General features: G+C 43.5%; 1 protein-coding gene across 5 annotated transcripts; it reads right to left on the reverse strand.

Moving 5' to 3' along the window:
- On the reverse strand, positions 1-6570 carry P2ry4 (pyrimidinergic receptor P2Y, G-protein coupled, 4). 5 transcript variants are annotated; one of them, XM_006528175.2, is made up of 3 exons: positions 6477-6568; positions 6130-6268; positions 1-5939 (listed from the first exon to the last, which is right to left on the reverse strand). In XM_006528175.2, exon 3 carries the CDS (start codon positions 5931-5933, stop codon positions 4848-4850), a length of 1086 nt encoding a protein of 361 aa, XP_006528238.1. In that variant the 5' UTR covers positions 5934-5939; positions 6130-6268; positions 6477-6568; the 3' UTR covers positions 1-4847. The 5 variants fall into 5 exon arrangements, with proteins under 5 accessions (XP_006528238.1, XP_006528239.1, XP_006528240.1 ...); XM_006528176.3 differs by having other exon boundaries at positions 6130-6238; positions 6477-6552; XM_006528177.2 differs by lacking the exon at positions 6477-6568 and adding an exon at positions 6361-6470 and having other exon boundaries at positions 6130-6238.
- Between the last annotated feature and the right edge of the window lie 7549 nt (positions 6571-14119).

The raw sequence follows: 14119 nt of genomic DNA on the forward strand, positions 1-14119 counted from the left end.
TATTTATTAAGCACCATTTATTAAACAAATAGAATAATATGATGACAGCTATTTATATTTGTTTAGCACTCTAGCTTTGCACAGCCTCACTGTAACCTGAAGAATTACATAGAGCTGAGATTATGATCTTCATTTCATAGATGATGAAATTATGGTTCAAAGAATTTGACTGACTCATCCAAGGTGACACACCTGAGCCCCCTTTTCAGATTCATGGCAAAACTTGGGTGTTCTGATCTTCAATCCTGTGTTCTTTTATCTATATTACATTAACTCAAGAGGTTTACAAGTGGGATACGCAAGGCAAGTATGTATGAATAATTAACTGATAATTTAAATTAGTGTCCATAATTTCAAGAAATGTTAAAAGTGCCAACTGACTGATGTGGACAGTAATTACCAGAAAAAAAAATCAGAAAGATTGGGGAAGGGGGGAAGGAATAGGGGATTTTTCAGAGGGGAAACTAGGAAAAGGGATAGCATTTGAAATGTAAATAAAGAAAATATCTAATAAAGAACAAAAAAAGGAAAAAATCAGGGAGATCACTGTTGGTAAGAACTGCCAGAGAAAGACTCAGAAAATATGTGAGAGCTAAAAGCCTGGCTCCTGGAAAATAGGTAAGAAAAGGACAACTGGGGTGGGCAGGTATTTGAGTAGAGTGGCCAGACAGGAAGAGAGGGCAGAGGTAAGAAAGTACAAGTATTGTCTGGAGAGAGAAGAAGGAGACTGACTGATTTACATAGAGAAGTCTAGAAATGTAGCTCAGTGGTACAAGGGCAAGACCTTAGGCTCTGTCCCAAGAGCCACCCCACCCCACGCTGCCACACACACAAAATAAACAAACAAACCAAAAAATAAAAAATAGAAAAGAGAACATTGTATTGAGGAATAATAGAAGGTTGCTAAAGCCTTTCTTAAATTTCTGCCTAAAGTATTTTGACTTGTAAACAACAACAATAATAAAAAAGATCATCCAAGATTTCTGAGAGTGAAACTCTGAGAGTAAGTTTGGACAGATTGATCTGACAATATGCATTTGTGTGGAAGGTGGCTGGAAGTAAGGATGACACAGAAACCTTTGACACTGAGTCAGGGACAAGGTAAGAAGAAGCAGTATTAGAATGGTAGCATAGAGACAATAGAAGAAAGCCAATTACACCTTGCAAAGAGAGCAATGTCAGAACTCGGTGAGCTAGGGGAAGAGTGGAGTTTGTCAGTAACATTAGAACCTAGGTAGTTTAAGAAAGGTGTCATGAATAGAAATGAGCAAGAGTAGGAGAACTGGTTTAGGCAGTTTCATTTTTTTAAATTACGGGTTAGAAGCAACAGTGGAAGATCTAAGTGAACCTGTCCAGCAGTCAGCTGGGTTTGGAGAGACAAAGGTTCTGGCCTAGCACCAAGTTGGCATGGTAGAATGAAAGGCATCATGGGAAATACCCGCCACTATGGAGAAAGTCACAAGCACGGCATTTCACAGGGACTGTTTCTTCAGCTAGAAAATGAAATGGAACCCAAGCTCTGGATGATCTCTGAGGTTCTTAAGGACTAGAAGTCAATTGACTTGTATTTACCTGCTATTTGTTCTGTCTAAGAGGAAATAAACAATCTGATAATCCATAGAGGATTAAATCACCCCACATGGCAAGAATCGGACAAAAAGACGGCAGCAAAGGAGAGAGGGGAAGTAATCAACAAAAAGCAGAAGGAAAGCGATTCTAAATCTAGGGAATGAAACGAAGGAATAAAGCATTGTAATAAGTGGGTTACATAAGTCAAATATGACCAATTATAATATACACATTAAATAATATAATATTTCAATAGAAGATAAGTAGTAGTTGAAAAAGAATGCAAATAGTAAACATGGGAGAAAGTGTTCAATGCCATAGGTAAGCAAAGAAGTGAAATTAACAAATTGAATGTTTCTCTTCCAGAAAGATTTCCCATAAAGTCTGATGCTGGAACAGCAATGGAACTAAGCTAGCCATATATCACTGTGACAGTGAAAATGTATGCAGTCATTGGGAAAAATCACAATCCATAAAAATGTTCGTGCTCTTTGGTCTGGTAATCTCACTCTTGAGAACTTGTACTAGAGCTAGAATTGCAAAAAGAAAAAAGTCACAAACAGGAAAATATTCAAAGCACAGAAAAACTAACCTACCTAAGTGGAATAATAATAATAAGGGAATAGCCTATTAAGATATGGTCTACCAATGGAAGTAAGTTTATGTAACTATTGGCGCACGCCTTTAATCCCAGCACTTGGGAGGCAGAGGCAGGCAGATTTCTGAGGTCGAGGCCAGCCTGGTCTATAGAGTGAGTTCCAGGACAGTCAGGGCTACACAGAAAAACCCTGTCTCAAAAAAACAAAAAACAAAAAAACAAAAAAAACAAACAAAAAACAAACCAAAAAACAAACAAACAAACAAACAAAAAGATTGCATCAACCTGGAGAAAGTTTGCAATAAGAGGATTATACTTATTTGTTTGTTTTGACAAAAGGTCTCACTATGTAGTCTAGGCTAACTTCCAGTTTATAACCCTCTTGTGTCTACTACCAACTCTTGGGATTATAGGCATACATCACCAAACTCTAAATACCCTAAAAAGCAGACTTTTAAAAGATATAACTGTGGTTATACTTCTATAATACATGACTTCAAACCAAGAAAATGTTGAGTATGGAAAACAGAAATTTGGGGTTGAAATAGGTAAATATTTTCTCTCCACATTTCCTTCAGTGTTGTCACAGTGAGGTTATTTTAAATGTTATTTTTATATTTAAAAAATACCTATAAAATTACATGCAGTAGAGTCAAGTGAAGTAGAGGTCAAAGAGGGATAAGAGTAGAGAAAATATTAACGTTCTTGCCAAAGACATAATTTGTGTTCTAAGTGCCAAAGAATGGGAGGAACTCAGATTTGTGTTTATAGCAGTAGTGAAATGAGGAGACACTAACAGAACTGTGGCAAAATGAGACAGCAAAGTTGTGTCTTTTTTTTATATGGTGATATAAAATCAGTGATGAAAGTAACTAACAAAGATGAAGACAAAGGAAAAAAGGAACAAGGTCCCTCATTAAGGGGCCATGGGGAAGAAAGTGATAAAGACAATGCAGCACAGGTACGCAGATTGGAATGAAGCATAGAGACACTGAGGTGTTTACCCAGCCTGCTAGCATATGTCTTTAATCCCAGGAATTGGGAAGCAAACCCACAAAAAACAAAAAACAAAACCAGGTGGATCCCTATGAGGTCAAGGTCACCCAGGTCTCTGTAGCTAGTTCTAGGCTAGACAGTGGTACACAGTGAGATCTTGTGGAGAGACAGGGGAGGATAAAATAGCAAACTATGAAGTCCAGGAAGTTAGTCTTGACTAAGCAGCTTGGAGTTCTGGGGCCCAATGATGGAGGAGCTTGAATGAGTTGTAATGAAGAGAATAACGTTACCACATGGAGCCTATGGCTAGCAGCAGTGACGGGCAAGGAGATTGTGCTCATAAGAGTGGGGACCTGGTAAGACTCAAAAGGGCCCCTTAATTTACTTCTAATAGAAGAACTCTTGTGCTCCAAGGGAGAAAGATGTATTTAAAGAACAAAAAGAAAGGCAGAGGGGCATTATGATTTAGCTGTTTTACTCTGTAGCCTAGTACCTCCCTCCCCTACACTCCAGACAGAGAGAACACTTGAGGCCAATAAGAAGTTGGTGTGTGTAGATGAGTAGTGATCACAAAGAGCAGCAAAGGTTGGGGGCTGACTCAGAAGGCCAATAGGCTAGCAGGTGACTTTCACAGGAAACGAGGCTGAAAATGAATGCCCGCCCAGAAACTCTTTCTTCTCGAGCTCAGGGTTTAGCTTCCTCTGCTCCATACACCCACCAGATCCTCCAAACCCATAAGTGTTGCGGCAAGAGGACTGAACAGGTAGGAAAACTGAGTGCCCCACCCTAGCCTTGAAATCCTTGAAATCCTATCGCCTGATTCAAAAAGATCTGGTGACAGGTTTATTTATGCTTTATCTAACTAGAGCTAGGAAAGGGAAGAGAGCAGTGAAGAGCCAGTTCTGGGCGTCTACTCCTGTTACCACCCGGTTCTGCACAAACCTGCTTTGCCCATCACTAGGAGAGCTTGGAGGTTTTCTTCCTTCTCAGTCAGAGCTGTCCATTCCTCCTCTCATTAAACAGGTGGGAGCTATCAAGTGTGTTCTCCCGAAGTCCTAGAGGTAGGTGTAATCTTATTCCTGCTTCCAAGGCTGCTATCAACCTGGACCCTGCCTCCGGAGGTTCCTTAGGGTCAGCAACCAAGAGCAGTATTCTGTTTCATGGCTGCTCTGCAGTTAAACACCAGCAGGCTTCGAGAGGGTATGTAGGGCCCTGCAAGGCAGGTTCACATGCCCTGTACCCTATTTCAGCACCTTGACAGGTAGGACTATCTTGTCTTTGAGAGGGAGCCAGGAAGTGGGTGTGAATGCTGCATGTGACTTATATGGTATCTGTGCTATGCTAGTACCCCAGCTTCCTGGTTCTGCCTTGTTTCATGATACACATCAGGCCCGTCTTGAGATTGCTCTACCTTCACTCCTCTAGTTGAAGTCACTACTCTGGTTGAAGAAACACATGCTGTGGAAGGACCTGGGGGAAGCAGAACCAGCAAAGAGTACTGAGGTTTGAGAAACGGGAACAGTGGCCCCAGGAAGGGACAGAAAAAGAGAAAGAAGCATAGGAGTAACTACTTCAAACTTTGGCTTAAAAAGAGGATAGCTGATGCCCCTATCAACTGTCACTAAGGAGCTCCCTCCCCTCTGCCTGCAGTTAGTCCCCTTCCTGTCATATCCAGTGCCCACTGTTATAATCGGTCACCCTCATAAGCAGGGAAGATGCTGTCTTGGTGGATGTCCGCCCACCTGCTGATGCTTTCTTCATGTAGGGTCACCAATGCCAGGGAGGAAGCAGTTGTTCGGCGCTTAGGTGTGCTACCTCTGCATAGCTGCTGGAGCTGGTTTCGATACTTGTCCCCCGTGAACAGATAGAGCACTGGATCAAGACAGCTATTAGCACTGGCCAGGGGACGAGTCACTTTGTAAACCACATTGACAATGTTCAGCACCCGGCATTCGGCGTTCAACAGTCTTGCCAGGTAATAAATTGTGCGGGTGATGTGGAAAGGCACAAAGCAGACAGCAAAGACAGTCAGCACCACAGCAATGGTGCGGAGAGAACGGAGCCGAGAAGATGACTGTCCAGCTCCTGGCAAAGGTCGATACAGTCGCCGGGCCATGAGTCCATAGCAGACCAGAGTGATCAAGAAGGGAAAGCCAAAGAGCAGCACCATGATTGTGGAACTGAAGTATACGTAGTGGTCAAACTCCTCAGGCAGAGTCGTGTCATGGCACAGGATGGTGGTTCCATTGGCATTGGTTGTCACAAAGAAGAGGTTGGGCACGAGGCAGCCAGCTACTACCAACCAAACACCTAGGCAGAGAAGACCTGCAAATCGAGGGCGGCCCCAGCGTATTGCCCGCAGTGGATGGCAGATGCCCATGTAGCGGTGCACACTGATGCAGGTGAGGAAAAGGACACTGCAGTAGAGGTTCCAGTAGAAAAGAAAGCGGACGAACTTGCAGAAGCCAGTGCCAAAGGGCCAGTGGTTTCTGGCAGCATAGTAGTAGACGAGGGTGGGCAGTGACAGCACATACAAGGTGTCTGACAATGCCAAATGGAACATGTAAGTGGCTGTTGCATCCCAGGGTCGAAGGCGGAAGAGGAACAGCCAAAGGGTTGGGGCATTGAGGGCCAGGCCCAGCACAAAGACAACTGCATAGCTCAGAGGCAACAGGATGAACTTGAATTCCTCATTAAACTTACAATCACCATCTCCAGAACTTGGGCTGGGACCTAGTGATGTGAATAGCAAGGAGTCTGCACTGGTCATGGCCCCCTACAAGTAGAAAGGACAGAAGTAAGGATCTGATTTCTCGACTTTTCCAGTCCTGATGAACCTACAATAAAAGAGGAAAAGCACCCAGGAGAGCTAGGAGGAGCAAATCCATGTGCAACCCAGGCCTGCCCAGCCCCTACCCAGCTCCCTTAGCCCAGCCCCTACCCAACACCCTTAGTCCAGCCCCTACCCAGCTTCCTTAGTCCAGTCCAGGGACTGATGGCATCAGGCAGTGCTCGGGCTCAGGGAGGCAGTCAATGGTGTTCTGCTGCTTCCTCTGGCCTGCAGAACCTGGCTAGCTGAAGAGGGTGGAGGGTAAGGAGCACCATCTAAAGGGAAAACACCCAGGCTCAAATTGTCATCGAACTCACCACCACAGCTCTGTCCCGGTGATGAGGGACCTCTTTCCCTCACCTCTCACCTTAGTTCCAGTTCTCTGTACTCTTAGTTCCCCCTGATGTGGCCTCACTTCACGCCTGCCTCCAGCCCAGGAGTACCACCACCACCCTTGCCTAGGAACCTTGACAAGACTCCTACCCGGTGCCCTTGAAGCTGAGCCCAGCTGACTCTGTCACCCTTCCTCTTGGCAGCCAGAGGGCATATTCTCGGGGGTGGGACACGGGGTGGGGCCTATTTTCTCCTCCTGTCCCATCCCAACAGATTGTCAGAGCTAGAAAAACCCTTGGAGGTTATCTGGTCCAACCCACTCAGCACACAGATTGGGAAACTGGGACCCAGCGAGATTACTGTTTAACAGCTTCAAAATGATTGTGTACACAAGGAGACATTCTAGTTTACAGATAAAGAGGCAGGCCACTGAAGATAATTAAATTACAGGAAGATCATATAAGTTTATGGGTGTAGAAACATGGGAAATGAATTTTTACATGGACAACAGCAAGTCAACACACTGAAGGACTTTTGAAAATGTAAACTACTGATAATCATCTGTGTGTATTTAATTATAGCAAATGTTTATCTAGACCTTATTCTATGCTAGGCACTGTTCTTAGGACTTTATACCTATTGATGGTACCACAGGCTCTCTATCAAATAGGCTCTATTACTGTCCTAATTAATGATGAGAAAATTAAAGCATGGGTAGTTTGGGTGTTTTGATGATTTGTGGTAAAATAAAGACTTGAACCCACACAAGTCTTCCATGGACCAAACTCTGATATCAATGACTTCATAAGTATGATAACTTGATCCTCCAAGCTTCTGGCTCTAATCTGGGAAAGGGTCAACAAACATTTCCTGGGAGCTTTGGTTCTGGGCCCTGGTAGTTCACTTCTAGTGAATGAAACAGATTAAAAACTGCCAGCTTAATGGAGTTCACAAAATAGTAGAGGTAATAATCAATCAATAAAAATATATAGGATATGATCACTGTTATAAAGAAAAATAAAGAAGATAATGAAGAAGAATTTGTTGTTTTGAATATGGGAGTGACTTGGAGAGCAGGTATTTTAGGAAGGAAAACAGAGCATGAGGTCAGCACAGTTGAGAGGGACCAGTTCCTGGAGGTTCTTGTGCGCCAGGGTAGGCCTTTACTGAGTGGAAGAAAACTATAGAGTGTTTGCAGAAAAGAAGTGTCATGGTCTGACATAATCTCTAAACAACTCTGTTCTGAGACTAGATAACAGGGTTAGTAGCACGGGAAGAGGCTACTAATAACACACATGATGGCCGTGTGGACCAAGGTGGGAAAGGTTACAAGAAATCATCATGAGTAGAATGTGAAAACAGAGACAAAGTTTATTGATGTGGGGTATGAGAGGAAAAGAAGGAGTCAAGAGTAACTCTAAGCCAGGCAGTGGTGGCGCATGCCTTTAGTCCCAGCACTTGGGAGGCAGAGGCAGGAGGATTTCTGAGTTTGAGGCCAGCCTGGTCTACAAAGTGAGTTCCAGGACAGCCAGGGCTACACAGAGAAACCCTGTCTCAGAAAACCAAAAAAACAACAAAAAAAAAGAGTAACTCTAAGCCAAGACTGGTTATGATTGACAAGCACAAGCCTGTAATGTCAGTACTTGTGGTTGGAGGATGAGACAGGAGGATTGCTCCAAGTTCAAGGCCAGAGAATGGGTCTCGTACTAAGTCTCTGTCAAAGAAAAAAAAATGACTCCAGGTTTCTTGCCTGGGTGACTAGAAGAGAAGTCTGTTAACAGGCTCAGAGGCTATAAGAAAGCTGATTTGGGGAAAGAAGAGAAGTTCATTTCCCAGCATGTATGTTTTCAGATGCCTATGACACATGTAAGAACAGATGGCCAGGAAACAGTTCATATCTCCCTGTGGATGCTAGCCAAGAAACTTCCCTAACACATCCCACCCCTTCCTACACAGCACCCTGTCTCTCTCCATCACTCCAAGAGAACTTTGTCTTAATACAGTAGAGAAGGCATGCAGAGCAAGCCTCCACCGTTAAAAAGCCTAATGTCGGAGAACAGTTGTGAGCAGCTGTGGATCTGAGGCCTCTGGAGACAACTGGGGCTTTGTAAGTATCACTGTCTCTGGTATAAAAGGCAAATTGGGTCTGGAGGATGCTGTGCATAAGGTGAGCAGTACTTGTTGGGAGGGATAAGCAAGCTGGAGCAGAATCTTTAAGCTGGGAAGCAATAAAGACTCAGAACCTGATTCTCAGGTCCTAAGAATGTGACCTAACTACATCCTAGAAGGGAGAGGAGGAGGCAGGCCTGCAAAGGAGACTCTAAAATCCAGAATCTAGATCTCTTGTAAGAGCTACAATCCTGGATCAGGGGGTGGAGGGTGGATCTGGAGACTGCCTTGTTTCAGGGTTGAATCACAAACAACCTGAGTCCTGGACTACTGAATATTAGTATGTGGTATAAAAAGCCCAAGTTGAAACCAGGTGAGCTTGAATTAAAATTCTTGTTCTGCTTATCAACTATATAACCCTAGGCACCTAGTATATGTTATAAAAAGCCCAAGTGTTTGGAGCCAGTGAGTGTGAATTCTAATCTTTGTTCTGTTTATTACCTGTATAACCCTAGGCACCTATTTGTGACAATTTCCTCACCAGTGAAATGGGGATAGTAATATCAAACTATAGGTATCAGAATATGTATTGATCAGTGGGTTTAAGTCTTAAAATGCTGCGAGTCTGTAATACTTCCCTTCATGTTATTCTGTTCCCAGGGTTAACACTGGCCTCTACGGAGGAGGTGAAGGGTGTCTTGAGACATGTCTCAAGTCATGGAGAAGTGTCACATTAGAAAACAACCGGCCTGAGCCAGCTTCCTGCTCTACTGCTTCAAGCTGGCTTACCTTGAGGGGTTCCACTGACTTAAGTCTGCCAGGCTTCAACCGAGTAAAGTACAAGCAGGCTTGGGCTTGTCCCTGGACACCGCTGCAGTAGTAGCTGCTGCTTCCACTGCCGCCCAGTGGCTACTTTAGGAAAAGACCTCCCCCAGTGTTCCCAATGGAAGTCCCAGCTTCTGCCACCCTCCTGGAGGAAAGCAAGCACCACAGATCACACTCCTTGTCTCTGAACTGCTTCTTCACTTTGGTCTCTGTGGCTTGTCTCACATGGCTTCTACTATTCCACTAGACACTCCTGGCTCCTTTCCCTGGCTCCTTTTTGTCACCCTTCCACCAAATGTGGGCCTTTCCCAAATCAGGCTCCCCTCCCTGCCACAACCCTCCTTCCTCTCCTCTTTCCCTTCGCCACCATCTCTCTCTCACTTTCCCCTCTCCAGCTCTCCTCAGAAAACTACCCTCATGAATTTAACTGCCATTTTGATATTATCAATAATTATCTTTTATTTTGTTTTTGAGAAAAGATCTTGCTCAGGTTTGCTTTAAACCCACAATGCAGCACTTTGCCTCCTTAGTGCTATTATTGCAATATGTACTACCACACCTGGAAGATGTTACCAGTAATTGTAATAAAGAGATTCTAACATAGTTCTCTCTGTGTCACCGTCTCTGTCTCTCTCTGTCTCTCTGTCTTTCTCTGTCTCTGTCTCTGTCTCTCTCTCTGTCTCTCTCTCTCTGTCTCTCTCTCTCTGTCTCTCTCTCTCTCTCTCTCTCTCTCTCACACACACACACACACACACACATACACAAATACATATGCTCACTCCCCCCTGTCCTCCTCCAAATTTCTTTCTCAGAGCTGGAGAGAAAGCTCAGTACTTAAGAGTACTTGCTGCTCTTACAGAGGACCTGGGTTTGAGGCCCAGCACCCACATCTGGCAGCTCACAACCACTTAAAATTCAAGACAACCCTGTCTGCCCTTTGGCTTTGTGGGCACTACACTCAGGTACACATACATACACATACACACATATATAATTAAAAGTAAACATTTAAAAATACTTCTCTCATGCTTTCATAGCATCTGATTTTAATAGAAATTATGGCTCATCATAGATTTCTGATAATTATACTCATTTGCGTTTTTACCCATCTCCTTCTGAACCTCTCACTCCTAAGCTAGATCTAAAGCTCCTGTCCTCACTTCTTATAAAGTTATGACCTAGAAAAAAGCAGCTTTTCCAAATGAGGTTTGTGGTTGTCCAAAACTGCTTTTCAATTCAGAGTTAAGAAAGCATTCAGTAAATGTTGAGTGAATGTTTATCCAGGTTTGTTGTAGATTATGCCCACATGGGCATTTGGTATCAGTTTAGTACTTATCTTAATACATAAATGTTTCCATATCATTATTAGTGATAACCATTCCATTCTATTACTCCAATCCCCCCCCCAGTCTTCTCCTTCCTGGTCCCTCACATGTAGTATTCATAAATGTATTGGTGGTGATTTCTCTGAAATGTCTGTGGTTAACTTGGGGACCAGAGTAAAAAAAAAAATGGAGGAAAGACATATTTTCTAATCTCTTTAATTTAGAATGGAGAGAGGAAGAGAAAGAGGAAGAGAGAAAAGGAAGGAATGTGGGAGGGAGGGAGGGAGGGAGGGAGGGAGGGGAGAAAATGAGTAGAAGGTAACAATGTAGTTGAAAAACAAAGGCAGACAGTTCTAAGTAATTCCAGCTTCATAGCCTATCAGCTGCATGACTGACTAAGCCTCCCTTGAAATATCAGACAGTACACATAAGAGCTCAGTGTCTAGCTGCTGCCGTCAGCATCATTGTTAGTAGGTGTATTTTGGAGGCTATATTCGGAGTCTCTTCCTTATAAAGTGAAAAAAAATGAGGTCATCTTCTGAGAGTTAAAGCTTGATGGATAGAAATAGTAATCAGAACCCTGGCTAGTCCAAACTTACTAATGAAATCACATCAAAGTGCCTGGCTCCGTACAGGTAGGCTCAAGGTAGGCTTTGCTCATATGTCCTCCCTCTAGTGCTCCTTTAAAGAAATTGGGGGAGGGGGTTAAATAGAGCCTTACTACATACCCCAGGTTAGCCTGTAACTCACTATGAATCCTAGGCTGGTCTTGAACTAGGCAATCCTCCTACCCCAGCCTCCACAGTGCTAGCACTACAGGCATGTGACACCACACCCAGCTTAGTGTGCCTTACTTGGCTTTCTAAATGTGATCATCATGTAGGTAGTTCCCAGTAGCTGATCCATCTATCACCTTTCCATCCTCCCCCACTGAGCCAATGCCCTTGTTCACATCCCACTCAAATCTGTTGATTTGGAAAGAATGTAAGAGCCAGAGAAAGGTGGGGGAGCAGTGTGGAACACTGAGTTCCAGGCCTGGCATGGCTGTTCCAGTCCTGGACTCACTGCAGCTATAATTACCTGTTCAAGATCTGCACAGAAAATTGAGCTCATCTACACCCCCATCGTGGACGGGAGAGGAGCTCACAAAGCCCCACTCCCTCCCTGAGGATTCCTGTATAGCTAATGGCTCGTGGTGGAGACGGTGAGAGGTTTTCTTCAGTGGTGTTGCTGCTGGTAAGATGCTCCTGCTCCTGTAAACAAAGTCTACCCCACGCTCCTATAAACAACCCTAATCCAGTGGGGTCATAGAAAACAGACATGAAAATATAAAGAGGATTAGTTGAGAAGAGGAGGCAAGGGAACAAGAAAGAGTAATGAGTGTGAACACGGTCAAAATGCATCATGTTCATGTCTGGAAATGTTATAATGAAACCTATTATTATGTACAATTAACACATGCTAATAAGATCCTTCAAAATCTGTTGATTTGCTTTCAGTTACAATAACAGAAAATTTCAGCTAACTTAAAAGAGAGAGAGAAATGTATATTAGCTTTCATTTAAGTCCAGGAGCAGAATCAGCAGTTCAGTAACGTCATACAAATCTAGATTCGTTCCATCTTTCTGATCTGCAACCCTCAGCATGTTGTTAGGAACGTTCATGGTCACAAGGGGACCATGGCAGTTTGTGCATTGCATCCAAACTTGGCACTATTCAATGAGAAGAGAGGAAGGCCTCTCTTCCTGTGTATTTATTTTTATCATTCAGGAAACCTTTTTCAGAATCTCTCCAGCATATTACCCCTCACATCTCAGTGGCCTGAATTTCATCATGCCTAGCTAACCCAGTCACTTTCAAGGAGATGAAACAACCCTATCTGATTTTTTTAAATCTGATTTATTAAGAGGAGCACTGGAGGAGGGTAGATACCTCTAAAAATAGTGTCTCTCTCTACAAAGACAGGGAGAGGGCAACTGAGTTGGTATGCAATCCTATCTGCTACAATCCTGTCTGTACAACCCTTAGTGAATAAGCCACCCCTTCCTCATACAGAGGTGTGATTTTTCACATCATAACTGGAAGGTCTAGTTGGGATATCATTGGGGTGTGCAGAGTGGGAGTGGAAAGGACCTGAAAATACTGCTCCCAACAGTGTATCAGAGACGTCTTCCTTTGCTCTCTTACCCCTGCATCCTTAGAAAATGCAGATACTCTGGGTCAAATGAAAAGATAGCAATAGTTCTCTATAGGGGATTGATTAATAGGAAAGCAGCACAAGGGAATTTGTTGGGGGAAATGTGGGTGTACACAGGAGTATTGGTTTCCTACAAATATTGCAACGAGTTATCACAGACTTGGCTTAAAACAATACATGGTAGTTCTCTTACAAATCCCAAGGTTAGACGTCTGAAACCAGCATCAATGGGCTAAAATTAAGGTGTCAGCAGAGCTTTTCTTACATTTCCAGAGTCACCTTGCAACCTGAGTCTGAAGAGAATCTGTCCCCTTGTGGTTTTAGCTTGCAGAGCTGCATCCCACCACACTCATCTCTCCAGTCTTCAGAGCCAGCAGTGACAGCATCTTGCTTCTTTCTTTATATTGCTTGTCTCTTCAGGCAAATCTGGTGTTTGTTGGTTGGTTGGTTGTTGGTTTTAGACAGGGTCTCACCATGCAGCACTGGCTGGCCTGGCATTTGCTATGTAACCAGGCTGGCCTCGAACTCACAGAGATCCATCTGCCTCTGCTTCTCAAATGCTAGCATTAAAGGTGTGTGTCATCACACCCACCTTGCCTCTCTTTCAATAAGACTAATGACTCCATTTGAGCCCACATGGATAATCCAGAATAATCTCTCTATTTTAAGAACCCTAATCACATCTGCAAAATCCCTTTCACCATGTAAGGTAATGTCTTAGGCTTCAATGATTATGACCTGCTATTTAGGGGTCAATACTTAGCCCACCATAGTAGGTAGGACTTCACCAAAGTGCTCTCAAGATTTGTTCATTATTCTGGGCACAGTGGCATATGCCCATAATCTCAGAGCTGTAGAAGTTATGGCAGGAGTTGTGAGTTCCAGGCTAGCCTGAGCTGTACAATGAGACCTTGTCTCAAAAAATAATTGCACATTTTACCATCTATAGATTACATCACAGCCTCAAATTACAAATATTCAGGAAAAAAAGATAACGGTTTGAGTTCAAACATAGTAAGGAGTTAAAGACCTACAAAGTCTCTTTTCTTCCAACTCAGGGGACTATAACCTGACTTGAAAGGGGAGTGATAAACACCTAAAAGGGAGTATGGGGCTTTGAGTGTGGGTCTGGTGAAGATTAGGCCAGAAATAGATTGATTCTTGTTTTATTACCTACCCCACCATAATCACCAACCTCAGCAAGTCTTCGGCTTTTTCCCCCCATACTGAAGCTTAGTTTCTGCTTCTTTAAAGTCCCAGTAGAATCTGAGGTCCTCTAGCTACCTGAAAATGCCTGTGAAAGACACAGAACAATTAACTGAAAAGACCCTGGGGTG

The sequence above is a fragment of the Mus musculus genome, chromosome X, assembly GCF_000001635.26.
Source record: "Mus musculus strain C57BL/6J chromosome X, GRCm38.p6 C57BL/6J".
Classification (NCBI taxonomy): Eukaryota; Metazoa; Chordata; class Mammalia; order Rodentia; family Muridae; genus Mus; species Mus musculus.

Excerpts from the sequence above, each read along its gene's own strand:
- P2ry4 (XM_006528178.2), bottom strand. The coding sequence starts at position 5,933 with ATGACCAGTGCAGACTCCTTGCTATTCACATCACTAGGTCCCAGCCCA.